A 19471-nucleotide genomic window follows, 5' to 3' on the forward strand; every position below is an offset into this window, starting at 1 on the left:
GTCTTTTCCTCTACCTGTTCTGTTCTGTCTCTGAAGTTGAAGGAATCACTCAGGACTCAACTTGCTGTATTGTACGCATTGAACTTGAAAGAAAACCAAAAACCTAGTGAATGCCAGGTATTTCTTTTCAATTCACCCGTAATGCACTTCTGAACTCGCCCAAAGTATTGGGATTCTCTCTCCAAATCATGCTTAGTTGATGTCTTAACATTTTAATCAGGGCTTATTTAGCTTTGTAGAGTTTGAATTTTGCTCCAAGTGAAGTGTTTGGCTCCGAAGCTGTCTTTTGGGAGTACTGCAGATGCTGGAGAGCTTTTCTCCAATAACGCATACGTAATTGTTTTTATCGCTTTTATATATTGGGGTTCTAGGTAAGATTACATTTGAAAAACAAAAAGACCTCCAGTAAGAAAATGAAAATCAAACATTTGAAAGTGTTGCCCAAGTCACTGAGTTTGAGCACCTGCAAAAGATGCTAGCCCTCTAAGCCATGGTAGGGTATACTTAATTTAATATTTAAAATTATAATTATTAATATATTTCATTGAATGCCTATCTTATACCAGGCACCTGGGTGAATTTATTTCGGGCATCAGTGTGTCCTTTATTTCATACAAACGTATTTTAGCCCCTAACAGAGAAGAAAATGGCCTCTGGCTAAAAGAAACCAAGGCACCTTGAGCCCTGCTTCTGAAGGGTCTAGTGAAGGGGCAGGTGACACGGAGATCACGATGACTAACAGTCAGGCGCCAGGTGGCCAGGGGCTACCCCCGTTGACTGGAATAATTAAAAGCACCTCCCTTCACTCTTAGAAATATCCCAGTTTGGAAGATAAATTTTATGGTGCCCCCAAGCTAAGGCTAATAGGCCCAAAGTGGTGTGTGTGTGCAAAGAACTGCCTTTCGGTAAACTCACGCACATATTCTGCTTTCACTTAACGTAAACAAACATTGATCATCAACCTTTATATATTTAATTTACATATTGATAGATTAGGTTAAAATCTAGGGGTTTTACCCTGCCGTAAATTATTGGCAATTTTCGAATTCTCTTGACAAATATATAAAATTAGTCTTGGTTTACCCAGGTCAAGGGAAAATGCTATTTAGTTGACTCACTTCTTCCAGCTCTGACAGTTTCCCAGTTGCCATGGATAACATTCATCCTTTGGAAAGCATGAGTATGTGCTCTTCTATATGGAGATGATGACTATCATGGATTTCTGGGGAGGAAATCTACCACCCACACTGTACTTTCTTTTACTTTCTACTCCTCCAGGAATAATTGTGAATCAGAGAATAGCTATATGGAAATCAGAGCTGAAATAGCCTATAAATCCCACGTGTTATCGTTTCCCCAAACTGTGGTTGATTTATGATACACCCTAATGCTTCATTGCTATGGCCACACCATTCTCTTGATATGAAATCACATACGCACACCATCGGGGACCACTTAAAGACCATACAAAGGGAGAAATAAAAACAAAACAGAGTCAAAGTTGGAGATGCTGAGACACATACGGGTTGCAAACACATCCGTGGAAAATCTGGGGGAAGCTGGAAATAAATGTTCACAGCATAGAGAGCAAGGGAGACAACCGTTTGGTCAACACTGGATTATCTAAGCTGATGGAGAATGGAGAGGTTTATACAAATCCTCAAATAATCAAATGCTCGTCTCTAGGTACGAAAATGCCCCTATGACGTCATCCTCGGGCACTCTAAGCAAAGGAATCGTCAAGATTAGCTGCCAGTCAAAACTGGTAAAGGTTTCCCTTTGGCAGAAAAACGTGTTGGGGGAAAGCTACGAGCATGGCCAGAGAAAGGAAGACTAGAGGAAGTGGGGCCGATTAAGAGTCCTCTTCCATCCTTTTCTAAGCTAGGCATTGGAGATCCGGGGATGAACTTGGGGAGCTGCCGCATACCCACGTTCACCCAGATTAAAATTGCAGAGCTGGGATTCAGCTGCTCATATCCATCGGCATTACCCCAAGAACACACTTCCTCTGATGAGTCAGTCTTGAGGCTTGCTCTCAGTGGAATGTCCTTCATTAAAAAAAAAATCTCCAAGTCCCATGTGTTCCAGAAACCTGTCTGGGATAATTTTCGAAAATACTGCAACAAAGAGAAACAGTCAGTGATGAACTCATGAAGGAAGCTAATGGGAAACCTAATTGTCCTCCTTTTGGGCTGCCATGAATCTTCTCTCCCTCCAGGGCACGTCTGGAATCAGCTAAAACCCATCAGAGCAGCTCGGGGAATGGGCAGAGCCAGAGAGAGAGAGCGGTCTGGACTGTGCTTACCTCTGCCAGGGCAGCCCTGTCTCTTCCAGCAGCCTGTCTTTTCCAATTGTAAATGATTTTGCTGCTGATTGTTATTGGGAGATGATTCCACACTTGTGGGTCTTCTCCCTTCACATGTTCTGCCACTTAATTTGTTTCATTTTGCCTGGTTACTTGTCATCACTTTGGGAATTGAGCACAAATGTCTTGGTCAGATGGACTTGAGTTCAAGTCCTAGCTCTGTCTCTTGTAAGCTGTGATCTAGTTAGCTAATCTTTCTGAGTCTCAATTCTCTCACCGATAAAATGGAGAGAATAATATCTAGATTGTAATGTACTTATGGGAATTGAACAGACATAAATAATCTGGCATATTGCCTGACATGTAGTAGGTATGTAGTATGACTGTGGTGTGTGTGTGTGTGTGTGTGTGTGTGTGTGTGTATTAGGGTTCTCCAGAGAAGCAGAACCAATAGTAGGCGTATATCTTCCTTCCTTCCTTCCTTCCTTCCTTCTTTTTCTTTCATCATACATCTAATCTATCTAATTAATCTATCATCTATCAATCTAATCTATCCTCTATCTATCTTTCTACCTATCAAGAGATTTATTTATTTAATTAATTTATTATTATTATTATTTTTTTGCGGTACATGGACCTCTCACTGTTGTGGCCTCTCCCGTTGCGGAGCACAGGCTCCGTACACGCAGGCTCAGCAGCCACGGCTCAGGGGCCCAGCCGCTCCGCGGCATGTGGGATCCTCCCAGACCGGGGCACGAACCCGTGTCCCCTGCATCGGCAGGCGGACTCTCAACCACTGCGCCACCAGGGAAGCCCCAAGAGATTTATTTTAAGGCGATGGCTCATGCAACTGTGGAAGCTTGATAAATCAAAACCTGCAGGGTAAGCTGGCAGGCTGAAAACCCAGGAAGAGTTGCACTTCTGGTCCAAAGGCAGTCCTGCTGGCAGAATTCCTTCTTACTTGGGGGAAGTCAGCCTTTGTTCTATGAAGGTCTTCAACTTACTGGATGACGCCCACTCCCATCATGGAACGTCATCCGCTTTACTCAAAGGCCATCACTTTAAATTGTTAATCTCACCCAGTAAACACCTTCACAGAAACATCCTGAATAATGTTTGACCGAATATCTGGGCACCATAGCCCAGCCCATCACAGCATGTACCTATTGAAAATTGGGACCTGTGTGGCTCCTTGCATATGCATCAAATAATTATTTGCATCAGATAATTGTAGGCAGCCTAGACTTCCTAATAACTTTTGAGTAGTCACTGGCTTTCTGTGGAAAACAATTTCAGTCACTTTGGCCAGTCATTCCAGACCCCACATTTTGGGTCTTTCAAAATTTATTCCACTGTGGTTGTCCATGCCAGATCTTGAGTTAAGCAAAACTCCTCTCTCCAGCTGACCTGAAGCAAATCTTTTGGAGGAAAAAGAAAAAACAACCAGAAAAATGAACATGTCTAGGCAGAGATAGATGCTGGAGAGAAAGTAAATCCATTCACTCTTTCCTCAGAGACATGTGATCACTCTGGCACTCTGCACTCTTCATTTTGGCTTTATTGGCATCGTGCCATGGCTTTGATGGCGAGACCACAGAGCTTTGTCAGTTCCTTGAGGTCTACAGGACTTCTCGGAGTGGACAGTGAGCTGTCTGTTCTATTACCACTCTAACCACATGAAGCATATTTTCCAATCATGGTGGTCTTTGGACCCCCTTGAAATGGGCCTTTTACATATATAAGGATGGGCTCAGTCAAAAGGACTCTTGCACCTTCAGATAAAGTCACTAACATCTCAAACCTATGGTGCGAGCCTGCGTGGATCATGGGTCTTATTTCCTATAACTTGCCTCTTGGCTTTTGAGACATTAATCTTGGCTTCCTCACTTGTCTGTCTCAGATTATGGCGTCTCTTGGTGTCACTAAATTATACAAGTCTTTGACCGCACCCTTGAGCTGCCTCCATAAAGGAATATGTTTAAGGGAATGCTGTGCTTCCCTGGCCCTCCCCTACTTACGGTTTTTCACTCTCTTCTTGATGCCAGCAACCATCTTGGAAGATCAAACTGATATGGAATGAGATAGGGCAAGCTAGATAGACAGCTCCTTAGATATTTTAGGTTGCTTTTAGGCAGTTATTCCAGATTGACCACATTTCTATGGATTCCTTTGTGTAGGAGTTTTCCTAAAGAGACCCACCTCCCAAACGTTTTTCTGGGGTAGCCAGTGTTTCTACTTTTTCAGTTTTTTCCATCTCTGTTTTTAGCATACACATGAAGGGAAGGCTTTCTCTCTCATCTCCACATGGCCTCTCCTATGTCTGGGCCATTTTCCTAAATTGCCTCTGTCTTTCCTACAGGGCTACCTAAAAAACTCTTACTCATCCCATCAAGTTTAGGTCAGATGGATGGAAGGAGCCATGAAGATCTCAGAGGTATCCCAAAGTTTTAGTGCCGGCCTTACCACCAACTTGCTGTGTGACATAGATCAATTTGCTTGCTTTCTCTGGTTTTTCTCATATGTCAAAATGAAGGTGACTTTCAGTTGATAAGCAAGTCCTTACCTGTTCAGATAATCTGCACTTTCAGGATGCTGCTAGGTTCCTATGGGGCAGGTAACTTCCAAGCAAAGATTCATCCCTTTTTTTTTTTTTAACTTGTTCTTTAAGTTTATTACTGTCTTTATCTGAAAAATCTTCATAGAAATTGTGGTTTGGTTTATTAACTCAGCAGCCAGTTCCTGAGCTCTAAGGAAGCTTGTCTTCTCCTGAGCTACCCGATATTTCTTCTGGGCAAGTGACATTTGGGGACGGTCCCACCTCTTCTTTTCAATTTCTTCCTTAGGCTTCTTCTCATACACTGGATTCTCTCGTATTGCAGCCTGAGCTTTCTCACCCATCTCCTCCATCATGTCTGGAGTTACTTTGTTCTTTATGTATTGAGAGAATTGTTTTCCGTAAACAGCTTCCTCTCCTTCGATCAGGTAACACATATAACCTGCAACGTTCTGCCCCATGATGTGCTTTCCACGGTGTACCTCAGCATTGAATTCTTTGCTTTCTGAATCATAACCAGGGAACCGTTTGGTACTGTGAGGGTTAGACAAGCCTCCATCGACAGCTCCGTTCAGGGCCCCAGAAACCTTATTCCCAGTAGTAGTCCTGGCAAGCCTTGCGTCCAAGTAACAGGTGAAGGCACCAGGTCGACCATCAATGCTTTCCACATTGTGTTCGCCTCCAGTCACCTCGACTTGGCCTTCATAAATTTTGTCCATGCCAAACCTATTAAGAAGCCTGCGTGCCAGCAGCAGGCCAGTACAAGATGCTTCAGCATAATTTGTCAGGCCAACCTTCACGCCATACTTCGGGAGTTTGCGAGCACAAGCTGCACAAGCTATCATATCTCCTTGTATACGGGCCTAAGCCATCTGACCAACGTTATCTCAGTTACACGAACTATCATTCTGTATTTGGGTGTGTTGTACTTATTTTTATCTTGGATCACCAATCGTTTCCAAGCATAGTAGTCAGTTTCTCCCTCTGACCGTCTTCTAAATTTCACTCGGTATCTCTTGAAGTAGGCCTTATTCTTGACAACTTTAACAAACCCCGTCCTGTAGAACAGAGGCCCTAGCCACCACTGAGCTGCAGAACCAGCACAGCTCCGGGGAGGAAAAAAATAGATGCGTCACTTTTGTATGGTCTCGGCATCCATCAGCAAGTCCAGGTCATGCTGTTATACCAGCTGCGGCTCAGGCAAAAGTGTAGCTCTTTCAATGATGTTTATTGCCTGACTCACTGGGAAAAGAAACACTAAGCTCTCAGAATTCCTTCTCTGTGGAATTCACATACCCTATGAAGGCAGCTTAGCAGTATGGTCAGGACCATAGATACCTTGGTGACACCAATAGACACCATAATCTGAGAGATACAAGTGGGAAAACCAAAATCAGTGGATCGAAAGCTGAGAGGCAAGGCACGGACAGTAAGTCTTGAGACTCATATACATCCAATATTGGAAAAGACGTAGGTCAGTGGCTTCACCCTGGATCAGAGACATCTTTTCCCAGTGGACATTCTACACTTACTTGATTCCCCTCTGTGATGTTCAGCTTACTACATGCCGAGGCCGTCCCTGCGACTGTTGGAACACTGAGAAGGAATGATGGTCAAATTCTACCAGGGCTGAAGCCTACGTTGTTTGAGAACAGGAACAGCTGTGATCTTAGATATTTGTATGTCCACCAGTTAGGAGTGTGTGTTCTGCATCCAGTTGCCATGAGCATAGTACTGAGTAAGCCACACGCTAACCACATGGCTTTGTGCAAAATATTGAACCTCTCGTAACCTCAGTTTTCTCACCTGCAAAATGGGGGTGATTATGGTACCAGACTTGGAGTATAATTATGAGGTTTAAATGAGATGATAAATACACACTGCATAGCACAGTGATTAGCACAAACAAATCACATTTACTGAACACTTACTATGTCTTGTAGCACATCAACTGCCGTCCAGAGGCTCTCCATTTTCCTCTCTTCAGCAGATTAGGACAAACACCAAAACACGTAGCCACCAAATACACGAATATCCTGAAAAGGGGACTGAGTTTGGAATCAGAGTAATTCCAAGTCTCAGCTCTGCCTCTTGCACTGGCTGGTTTGCCTTACCTTTCCTCCCTTAGTCACTCTGGGTATCAGTTTACCTGTCAATGAGAAGTTGTTACTAGGTCAGCATCACCCACGTTGTAACAATCTTAAACAGCTTGACCCCTTGAACATTCCAAACAGAATAAATTGTTTGAACACCATTAAATCTAAGCAGTGAAATAATTTAAAAATCTTTCTAAGTGTTTGTGTGCATTTTCCCCTGGGAAGATCTGATCTGTACCTTCCCATTTTCCACCCTCTCCACAATATTCATGCACCCCGAATTTAAATCACTGTCCTAGAAGCTCTCTAAGTTTTCTTTTCCAGCCTAGAAATGTTCACACATTATGCTCATGAAGAACCACCAGTGGAAGTTATTATTGTAGACACTTATTCATCTGTTAAAAAATTACAAGAAAATTACATTGAGGGGAACAGTGGTCTAATATTTCATCTGCTCTTTTGGTAGTGTATTTAAAAAGAAGTGAAAGTCAACACGCAGTGGAATAAAAGCATGGTGGATCACAATTAATATTCATTATCTTACAAAACTTGTGCATGCACTGAACTCTGGTGGATTCATATTATCCGCCCCACAAAGAACTGAAAAATCACTAAGCCCACAAAAATTCCATTTGTCCATAGTGTCTGCCCTCACTTTTCCGTCTTCTCCACCCATTCATCAATGGCTGCGTCTTTTCCTTCTTATCAGGTTCTACTTCACAGCATGGCCCATCTCAGACTGTTCAGCCATATCTGAACAATAGGCTCCGTGAGCTGCAGGACTTCTTACCTCCAGTCCCCTAAAGGCTGCATCTTTGCCCCACATTTCCTTGGCTTCCACCCCCCGCAAAGGCAGCAAAAGGAAACAACAGCCATCACCCCCACCAAACTGTGTCTTTCTGAGATGCAGCTGAATAATCATTAGCGGTGGTGAGTGTATCTGAATTTCCCTGGCTGCCTTCCACATGCCTTCCAAACTTCAAAGTCTCCAGGAGCAGGTCTGCAGGGCCCTCCTCCGAGACGTTCTCACCATCCTGTCACTCATCCCGAACCTCTGAGGCAGCTCCTGCCCTCACCAGCCACACTTCGCTTCATCCATCCTTTCCACAAGGTGTCTGGAAAGAAAGACCATTGTTCCCTTGAAGAAAGGACCAGTTAGTAAGGAGAGACAGGGCAGACAGCAACATTTGGCAAATTCGTGGCTCAGGGCAAGGACCAGAAGCTATGAAACGGATACTTTAAACAAGTTTTCTTTTCATTTTGGTACATTAAGTGGCTATATTACAATAAAGCAAATAGATCCAAACTGTGAAGACCTTCTGTGAGAAAGCAGAACCCTGAATGCCCTCCCGTTTCCACGTGCCCAGGTCGCACACGGTTAGAAAGGGCAGGGCATCTGTGCTTCTGGTTGTTTGCAGAGTTTACTGTAAGAAAAGTCAGAATATCAAGCGATTGAACAGAGGCATCTTGCCAGCTGTGAGAGCAAGCTGGGAAACAGTTTAAGGCACAGAAAAATTCTTGTCTGTGAAGATGTCCAGTTTTTCTGAGTGTTGGTGTGGATGTTTATGTCACTTTGGGGGAAATGATGGCACAGACAGAATGCCTGATAGGAGGGTGGTTGGCGGGCAGATCAGACAGCAGGTTGTAATGGTTCGGTTGAAAAACAAATATTGTTTATGTAACAGGTCGCACACCTGTTAAGAGCCCTGTTCAGACAACATTTTCTAAGACATACGACTTAACAGTTTTTGCGTTTTTTTTGCTTGGCCAGAGCTGAGGATTCAGACAGACCTGTGTTGAGCAAGTTGGGTTAACAATTCTCAAAATCAGCCAGCTCTAGAGGCGGAGCCAGACTCTAGTGTTCTCATCTGTAAAATGGGAGCTACACTTGTTCCCTTCACAGAGGTCTGTGATGGAGACAAAATGAAATACTTACCAGCTGCCTGTTAGTAGGATTTTATTTGTTTATTCTGGGCTCCTAGGAAAAGTGATAAAGTCCACCAAATAACAGTATGTGTTTCAAAAAATCTTTGGGGAGAATCTTTAAGCTGAGAAGGTATGATAACAGCAAAAAGATTGTAAGTAAGCCCAGTACATAGTTATTGAATTCCCACCATATGTGAGGCACTGGGGACTGAGATTTCATGCTACTTCATGCATTTGAAACATAGGAAGTAGATTATTTGTTGCCAGGGTGGAAACAGTGGAGGGAAAAATGGGGAGTGATTGCTAATGGGTGTGGGGTTTCTTTGGGGGTGACAAAAATACTCTAAATGGTAATGGTTGCATAATCCTCTAAATATGGTTAAATTCAGTGGGTGAGTCGTATGGTATGTGAAGTATATCTCAATGAGGCTGTTAAACGCAATGTAGAGGAACAGTATAAAACTAAAATAAAAAAGAAAACAAAAGAAACAAGAACAAAAAACAAACATAAACAAGTCTTGGGCAGGAATATACCAAATAGACCTTGTTCCTGTCCTCATGGAGCTTTAAGTCTTGAGGAGCAACCACACATCTGCTAGTTGGCCAAATAAATAGAGGGTTGGATAAAGGATAAATGGGTGTAAATGAACTGTGTTTCAATAAAATAAATTTTTGAAAAAAGAATAAATGGGAATAGGGCCATGATTCTACTCTGTCTACTGGAATCACCCCACAATGAACATGTTCTTCTTTTTCATTTGAGCAGTGGTCCTCCCCGAGGTCAGAGACTATACTTAATAGTATAGTTCCTCACAGCCAAGTTTGGCCCTGGGACTCAGTTCTGGCCAACAGGATGTGAACAGAGACCAGGTGGACACTTTTCAAGTCACATCCCTTAGAGCAAGCTCTGCTTCCTTTTCTACTCTCCCCATGGATGGGAAACCAGCTTCAACCTTGTGAACTTTGTAGATGGTAGAACATCAAGACAGAGGCCAGAGCTGCTTACTGCTCTAGGTGGCCCTACTGTCTTCTTGCATCGTTTGCAGTGAGAAATCTGCCTACATCCTTGTCTTGGTTTTTCTGTCCATAACATGGCTCTTTTTCTCTGACTGCTCTTAAGATTTTCTGTCTACCACTGATTTAAGCAGACTTTATTTACGATTTTGATGATTTTTAAGCAGGTTTTGATTGTGATGTGCCTTTGTCTAGTTCTCATGTCTCTTGTGCTAGGGAAACATTGACTTTCTCAGATCTGTAGGGGTATAGCTTTCATTAAGTTTGGGAAAAAACACAACTGGCCGCGATTGCTTCAAATATCTTCTTCCCCCATCTGTCCTCTTTTTTTTTTTTTTACAGAATACAATCACAAATCTATTAGGCTACTTGAAATTGTCCTTCAGTTCACACTGATAATCTTTTCTTTCTCTAATTCTTTTTTTTTTCCTCTCTGAGTTTTATTTTGAAGAGTTTCTATTGCTAGAGTTCCATGATCACTAATCTTTTCTGCTATGATGTCTAATCTCATCCAGTGTATTTTTCATCTTATACACCATAGATGATTTCATCTCTAGAAGTTCATTGTGGTCTATAAATATAAATATATATATATATATATATATATGAAGCAAGACCTTCTTGAGTACTCTCCCTGATGCCCCATGAAATATGAATTCTCCCTGGGGAAAAAGACATTATTCCTGGCCCTGTGTAAGTACCAGGCAATGTTCCCTTTAACCCTTTTGGTTGGTTCTTTGCCTTATTTGGGGTAGTTTCCTTACAGGCATATAATGATTATGAATATGCAAGAAGGACTGTCTGCTGACCTTTGGGGTTCTCGCTAAGTGCAGCTCTTTCCTCTCCAAAACTCTGCCCTCTATATGCTAGTCATGGTGGTCTGCACACTCTAGCTGCCTTGATCTCCCTGGACACTCAGTTCAATCATCCAACTCAAAGAGTTAAAGGTTTCACCTGGGATCCCCCTTGTCAGAAACAAGCTGGGGCAATGGTAGCATTAGCTTCATCTCTCTCCCTCTTCTCAGAGATCACTCTCTTTTGTCACTTGGTGTACAATGCCTTGAAAATACTTTTTCCATGTATTTTGTTTGTCGGTTTGTTTCAAGTGGGTGGGTAAATCTTGTTAATCCATCTTGTCTGGAACAGAAAATATGCTTTCCAGTATCTTCTCTAGTCTTATCAATGAGCCTTTGGAATAGCTAACCCCACCCCCATTTACCAGAAGAAGATGAGGTTCAGACAGGTAACATAAGTTATCTAAGCTTACACAGCTTGTAATCAATAGGGCCCAGATTTCATCCCAAATTTGTCTCTTGGAAATAGTTGTTTATACAATTTCACGTGCTCTGCGTTCCCTTCACTTAAAACGCTCTGCGGTGGTAGGAGAGGGGTCAGGCTTGAAAATAGGCCACAAAATACTGTGTGGAGCCCTGTAGGCCAGTTCCCTGCTCCTTTAGGGCGTGAAAATTAAGTCAGGGTGGAAATTTGAACACATGGTTCAGACACAGGGTCTACACAAGTGACAGTCATTTCTTCCTTTCTCATAGCAAACAGTCTTCTAGCTCAGTGGGTCTCAGTTGAAAACAAACAAACAAATGAACTCTTGACTGGGGAGGATACACAAAGTTCTGAGTTATGAAGAACGATAAAATTGAGAAAATAAAGGAAAGATTGAAAATTAATATACTTAATTCCTTGCCTGAGGTTCTGGCATGTGCCCCCAGTGAGAACCATCAACATGTAGAAATAAATTCTTCAAAGTGGAGAATTTCATACTCTGAGTGAAAGGATACAATTAGTTTTTACTTTCAGCACCCTCTTTTCTTCCATGGATATGCTCACCTCCACTCACTGTGGTTCAGCTGAGACCTGGTTGGGCATATAATGCAGACCCAGCCAACCATTAGAACCACTTTTCTCTAACTGTGGCAATTGGCTTAGTCCCATGCCCCAAGCTGAGTCATTCCAAGTTCTTCCCTAGGACTTCGTTCATCTAGGGCTGAAAGAAAAGGGGTTTTGTCTTTGGGGATACAGAATTAGAAGGCATGAATCAGAATTATCTGGGAGCCTAAAACATGCAAGGAAAGCTTGTGTGCAGTAGGAGTGAATCCATGTGCCACAAGAGAAACACAGCCAAGAGTTAGAGTACAGTGGGGATGGGGCAAGACATCAAAAAATGCAGGTCATCAGAGTTTAATCATTCATGATCTCCACATCCCATAGCGCTGCAGCCGGTCCTTGGACTTCCCAGTTGCATGATCTGATAAATCCTATCTTTTTAAATTGGTTTGAGTTGGGTTTCTGTTACTTACAACCAAGAGAGTCCTGGTGAATAAAGAGGAAGTAATTTACCCAATGTAAAGATTCGGAATTAGTAGGGGGGCTGGAATGAGAATTCTACTCATTCTATTTCAAATATATCAGGCAAGAGAGAGAACGCAGGACCCTGTTTCTTTACATCATGGCGAGCAAAGTCTGCCGCGTGCACAAAAACTACTGACAGTTTTTATTATTATTGACATGCGCATGTCAGAACCGCAAAAGCTTAGCGTCAGGCCCATTCTAGGGTATTATATGACCACTCTGCAACCTCTGAGGAAGATCTTGTTATGGTCTCCCTTTTGAAGATGAGGAAATGAAGGCTTGAGGAGGTTAAGTGCCTCAGATCCAGAACTGGTTAGTGTCAGAGCCAGGATTCTCAAGTGAAGGCGGCCTGACTTCCAAGCCACGCTCTTGACGGCTGTGCTGTCTTTGCCCCTGAGCTTGTGCATCAAAAGCCTTCTGCTTGAGTACCAGGTGACATCAGGAAACGATCTTTGACCAGCCTCTCACAGCGTAGTTAGAATTTTCGTTCTATATCAGGCACTTTCCTCCAGATTTCTCCCTGAAGAATGAAAGAGCAAGAGGAAGCCGCACAACAGAGCAGAGGAGGACAGAGGCCCAGGATTGTTCCGCCTCTTGTAAAGCTGTCTTCTCACAGTTCTTTATCCAAATGATTCTTCGTCTGGTGTTTGCTACGTTTAAGAGAGTGCTGGTCAAGACTGCTGAGAGTGAATTCTGGTACACGAGGGAATACCCTTAACATACCTTTCCAAAAAGCTGTATGCTCCCATCTCAGGTGCCGTTCTAGCAGAATTTAGTTGCCGTTCCTACTGATCTAGTGAATCGGAAACAGATCGACGTGCTTTTCCTGCAGTGACACCAAAGCACTTATTTTACAAAACACTCAGTTGTCCTGATCACCATATAAGAAAAGAAAAGCCCAAAGGGAGAGCACTGAGGCTAGCACCATCTTTGCAATGTTCTGTATCTGAATATATACACAAGATCCATGAGTCAATCATATACGTGTCCCTCGAAGTGGACCAATGCCTGTTTGGACAAGTGAGACCAGGAAATAATTTTCCTTATGGCCATTTTTCATTTGAAATGGTTGTTGCTGTTGTTGTTAAAAAGTAAGTCAGCTTTTAACCATCGGTGGGGCCAGATCTAAAGAAAATGACACAGACGCCTCTGGCATTCACTGCAATGGCTTTTGGCTTTATCAGCAGTAGGGTTTAGACAAGTCCTGCTGGGACAACCGAGGAGAACTCGGTAGGGGCTGCATGTTTAGACAGGGTGGGGCTGGGAAGCAGTCACAGAAGGCCCACCCTGGGTCTGGGCTATGGGAACGATAAACACAGAGTAGACTCCCATGGCCTGGGGAGGAAGACAGCATCATCAAGCTCTTTGGAAGAACGGAACTGCAGGGTCTCCTGTGGCTTTGCTGTCGCCTCATTCCCGAGTTCATCATCACACGTGTCTTTCTCAAGCACCAGATGGTCTCTGCCTCAGAGCTGGCAAGCTGAGGCTTCTCTTCCCCCAGTTGGCCAGTACCTACAGGCTGGAGTTCACAGGAAGAAAGTGGATTTGGAACTGAGCAGAGCGGCATATTGCCCCAGACCTGCTTGGGTAGCTTTACTCAGCAGATGGTGAACAGGGAGCCTTGAGCCCTCGTACTGGCTCTGCTGCTTACTGTCCCTGTAAATTTGGGCAAACTCGATGACCTCTCTGAGCCCCAGGAATCGCATCTAAAAGTGAGTGGGAACAGCCTGAAGGAACTTTTGAGATTCTCCAATTAAAACAAGCCATGATTCTAAGAGTGAAAGGACCGTCCAAGAGACCACTGTTCTTTTGCGTGTAGAATTTTCAGGAGAGTCAAAATTCCCCATGTTTGTTCTCTACCCTCGGGTTGGAAGTAAAGGGACAGAAAGTAGATGAGAGGGAAACATCAGAATCCCTCAGGACATATTCAAAGGACCCTGGGTACTAATGTTTCCTTAATATTTGTCTTTAAACCAATTCACTCTTTTTCCACAACAAAAGTACTTAAAAAGTAATCCTTGTACCATTTGCCATAATAAGAATTGTTAAACATTGTATTATTTTCATTGTATTTTTTTTTCAATCCCCCTCTAATGAGACACTGTTGCCAGCCAAAGGTTCTAGCCCCAGGCTTGTTCTTTCTTTAATGCTTGCTAATCTCTCTTTTTAATGAGAGGTATTAAAAATCTACTAGTTCCAGGCCAAAATATTTCCCCCTGATGTAACCAGCGAGTCCCATTTCAGTTCTGTTCAGTTCTTGAGATTTCACTGTTGTTTTGTTCGTGCACTTCTGAAAATCATCTCCTGAACTATCAGTGGTGTCTGGTTAGCATTTTCTGCCCTCGGGAATGGGGAATGCAGGCTCTCCCAGGCCTAACCAGAAGTCCAATTAAACAGTTTAATCCTTGGTAGGGTGAAATCAGTCCTGGCCATGAGAGGGATTTCCTTGCAAAGGGCAGGGTACTGTACTGTTATCACTGTTTGCTTTGGTGCAAATCTTATACAGGTCTTCCATAAAAATTAATTATTCTCAAACAATACCTGTCCTGTCCAATTCTTCCTGGAGAGCAACAGAACAGAAGCCTCAGTAACTAGGACCAAGATTTGGAAAAGCCATCCCTCTAAACCGTTTTGGAAAGTCATCAAGCTTCTTGAGAACTGGTGGAGTTTATATTCTTACATACCTACTGAAATCAGGCTCTTTCTAATCACACAAAACATCCATGAGAAAGTCCACATAGGTCGAAATATGACACACAGCACTAAAACTTAAAGGCAAAGAGTTTTAATAGAAAAATCCCTGTTTTTCTTTCTAAACAGTACATTTTAATATCAGAGTGTGTTGATGAGCACTTGAGAAGAAGGATACTGTTAACTGTGTGAATATGGCAGGAGATGCTGCTGATGAGAAATGAACTGCAAGTGAACAGGGACACAGGGATCTGGGTCTTCAGGACCGTGGTTGCTTCCAGACCAGGGGCTGTCTAGCAGATCAAAGAGCTGAGGTTCCATGATGAGGCATAAGGGTCCCGGTTACGGGGGTCTGTAGTCCTCTGGGTGTCACTCAGGTTTTGCATTTTCTCTATCAGGGAGGATGTCGTAGTGGTGGTGGGAAGGGTCACTCAGTGAACCACCTGAACTCGGGAGCTGTTCAACTCATCATCTCATTTAAACCTTATCATGATCACATTATGTAGATCTGGTGATTCCACTTTTACATTAAAGACTGAAGCTCAAAGAAGTCAAGATGCCTACAGTGACAGAGTAAGTTATGAGGCGGGAGGCCAGCCCTCAGAGTCAGGTTTGCTCCGTTGTGTTTCCTGAAATCTTCAGCCCCTATTTGCCTCTGTGATTGAATCTGCCTTTCCCGTTCCTCCGGAAGCCCTTCATCCTCTGCCACGGGTGCTTTGGTTCTGTGGAAGCTCCAACTGGAGCATTTTCAGTACAGAAATGTTATGTTTCAAAGACACTTATATCCTTCTTACACACACACACACACACATACACACACGATCTATTTGGAGGAAAGAGTTTACTAGGGTTCCTTAATGGAACTTTGAATAAATTATATGGGACATTTTTCTACCCATAGTGACTCAGAGAAATACATGCCATTTTGAAGAAGATTTAGAGCTAAAAAACAAAACAAAACAACAACAACTAAAAAAACAAAACACAACTCTATCTTTGCTAGAGAATACCTACTGAAGACAGAAAAAGAAAGCTTACTCTAATCTGACGATCTAATGAGGGAGTTTGATGTTACATATGAAGTTCAATTGCTATAATTTGTCATGATGCCCTAGAAGAGTTAGGAGATTCTGGCTACATTTACTATTTCTGCCATTTAATAAGTTTTTTATTGAGCACCTACTGTGTGCCACACACTGTACCAGGGATACAGGTGTGAATGAGCATTAGGGAAAAAATACAAGCTGTGATGGGAGTCTTTCACAGGGAGCCTAAGCTTGTCTGCAGCTAGAAAGAAGACATGATTTTTAAGCTTGCTTCCAAGGAAGAATATATGCAGGCTCAGAAGTTCCCAACTTAACAAAAATTGTATCCGTTTTTACTGCCAAACTCATTCAGAAATAAAATGCGAGTAGGAAAAAAAGCTTCTTAAATATAGCATCAGTTATGTCAACCGTTTGATAATAGACGTCTAATCTGGAAGAAGATTAAGGGAGTTGCCATAAATCATTTATTCACTTGTTTCCTTTTAGTGGTAAAATATTGTAACAAAATTTGCCCTTTTAACCATTAAGTGTACAGTGGCGTTAATTACATTCACAATGTTGTGCTACCGTGACCACTATTTCTAAAACTTTTCCATCACCCCAAACAGAAACTCTGTTATAATTATGCAATAACTCGTTTTTTCTTCCCCTATCCCCTAGAAACCTCTGAATCTATTTTCTTTCTCTGTGGATTTGTCTATTCTAGACATTTCCTGTAAGTGGAATCGTACAATATCTGTCCTTTTGTGTCTGGCTTATTTCACTTAGCGTAACGTTTTCAAGGTTTATCCACATCGTAGCACGTGGCAGAACTTCATGCCTTTTGACGGCTGCACAATATTCCATTCTGTGGATCTGCCACTTTTGTTTATCCGTTAATCTGTTGACAGACACGGGTTGTTTTCACCTTTTGGCTATTGTGAATAATGCTGCAATGAGCGCTGGCATACAAGTATCTGTTCGAGTCTGTTTTCGATTCTTTTGGATTGTCTTTTCGATTCTTTTTGGAATTGCTGGATCTTAATTCTGTGTTTAGCTTTTTGGGAAACCACCACCATTTTCCACAGCAGCCTCAGTATTTTACAGTCCCATCAGCGATGTACGCAGGTTCCAATTTCCCTGCACCTTCACTGACACTTATTATTTTCCATTTTTTGATTGTAGCCACTGTAGCAGACATGAAGCGATATCTTTGTTTTTGATGTGTGTTTCCCTGATGACGATGTTGGGCGTCTTTCCATGTGCTTACTGGCCATCTGTATATCTTCTTTTGAGAAATCGCTATTCAAGTATTTTGCCCATTGTTTAATTGGGCTGTTAGTCTTTTTGTTGTTGAGTGCTAGGAGTTCTTTATATATATATATATTTTAATATATAATATATATTTAATATATATTTGGATATTAAATCTTTATCAGATACACGATCTGCACATTTCCCCCACATTTTGCAAACTGTCTTCTCACTTTCTTAAGAATGTCCTTTGGTGCATGAAAGTTCTTAATTTTGATGACATCCTATTTATCTATTTGTTGGTCGTGTTGCACATCCTTTTAGAGTCTGTATTAGTTTGCTAGGACTACGGTAACAAAGCACCTCTGGCTTTTTGTTTTGCCATAACAGAAACACCTTTGGTTTCCTTTGAGATCTCTCTCTTTGGCTTGCAGATGGATGCCCTCTTGCTGCCTCTTTACCTGTTCTTTTCTCTGCACACACACATCCCTGGTATCTTCGTGTGTCCAAATTTCCTCTTCTTATAAAGACACCAGTCCTATTGAATAAGGGCCCACCTATACAACCTCATTTAGCCTCCATTACCACTTTACGGATTCTATCTCCAAATAGGGTCACATTTTGAGGTACCACCAATCCATCCCATAAGAGAGTCATATCTAAGAATCCATTGTCAAATCCCATTCGTTGAATTTTGCTTTCAACAAATACTTATTGACTGCATAGCCCACGGCAGAGAATGTGCCAAGAACAAGATACATAAGACAGAAAGACTCCTGCCCACATGAAGCTCACTTTCTTGTTAAAGGAGACAGAAAATAAATAAATAACATTTGACATTTTTATAAACATTTTAATAAACATTTTTATCACGGGACTTGTAACAAGTCCTGCGATTAAAAATAAAATAAATATTAAAAAAAAATTAAATTAAATGCCAGAATATAATAGGATAGAGAGTGACTGGGGGAGAGAGAGGGTCTTAAACTGGATGATCAGGGAAGCCCTCTCTGAGGAGTTGCTATTTCACCCAGCACCTGAATGATTAGAAAGGACCTGTTATTGAAAGACCTAGGAGAAAATTCAATCTTAACTGCCTTGAGAACCACACTCTTAAATCCAGACCACTTGCCCATAGTAGCAGAGGCAAGATTTGCGCCCACGTCTCCCAAGTTCCTTTTGAAACAAATTGTATTGTGCAATTCAAGATTAATCAGTCAAGTCTGAACGACTCAGTAGTTTATCGCTAGTGGGAGAAAAGGTAAAGGGTAAAAAGGGATGTGATTTCTATTTATTTATGTATCAAATTTAAAGAATCTTTGGCAGCCGTGAGAGGGTAATCAAATGACATATTAACTTGACCAGTATTTTGACAAGCTGCCCTGGAATGTAGGTTCCCAGAATTACTTAAAATCAATAAACAACATTCCTTGCTGGGGAAGGTGGCAGGCACCCTGATCAGCTATCCTGGAAAGGAAAGCAACGCATGCATTCCAGGCTGGCCGAGGGCTGGCCACATTAGGATTTCTGGGTGGCCAAGGAGAAACAAGAAGATACAAACGCATGGTCTTTGGTGAACTCGCCTGATGAATATCGAAATGACAAATCGAGTCTTATAGTGCCCAGTGCCTGATGGCAAAACACAGTGGGAGCTCAGTGTACAAGTCGCACTGCACTCTTGCAGGATTGCGAGGAACCCAGCCCAGCTGTCAGAGTCCTTCTGGATCCCAGACCAAACTCTCCTCCTTGAGAAAGCACCGCCCAAAGAAAATCTGCCCTAACACACTGTCTTTTCTCAGAGCGCAACTCCCGGATCGTTGCATTTCCCAGCACAATCTCAGCACACTACTGTCTATAAAATAGATAAACAACAAGGACCTACTATATATAGCACAGGGAACTCTACTCAGTATACTGTAATGACCTATATGGGAAAAGAATCTCAAAAGAAATAGATACGTGTATATGTGTAACTGTGAATCACTTTGCTGTACACCTGAAACTAACACAACATTGTAACTCAACTACACTCCAATGTAAAATCAAAAAGTGAAACAAAATCAAATACAAAGAGTAAGAGAAGACCCTTCTCTAGGGAGAGAGTTTATTTCTGATTGCCTAGGAATCAGTCTTATTTGCGCTGTTCTCTAACTTGAGCAGCAGAGACAATGTCTCTTTGGGGTTTTGCTGAGTCTTAATCGCCATGAACTCCACCACCCCGCTTCTTGCCCCAGGCAGAGTG

The 19471-nt window shown here is 42.3% G+C and overlaps 1 protein-coding gene across 1 annotated transcript in view; it reads right to left on the reverse strand.

The window, feature by feature from the left end:
• Window positions 1-4003: 4003 nt before the first annotated feature.
• LOC307179112 (large ribosomal subunit protein uL18-like) overlaps window positions 4004-19471 on the reverse strand; it is a gene marked incomplete at its 5' end in the record, with an annotated part of 28830 nt that continues 13362 nt past the window's right edge. The window contains 3 exon segments of the mRNA XM_079907886.1: window positions 4004-5724; window positions 5727-5948; window positions 13839-13965. Coding sequence (XP_079764012.1) covers window positions 4901-5724; window positions 5727-5948; window positions 13839-13965 — 1173 coding nt within the window. The 3' untranslated portion in view covers window positions 4004-4900.

This window comes from Stenella coeruleoalba, assembly GCF_951394435.1.
Source record: "Stenella coeruleoalba genome assembly, chromosome: 20".
Taxonomy (NCBI): Eukaryota; Metazoa; Chordata; class Mammalia; order Artiodactyla; family Delphinidae; genus Stenella; species Stenella coeruleoalba.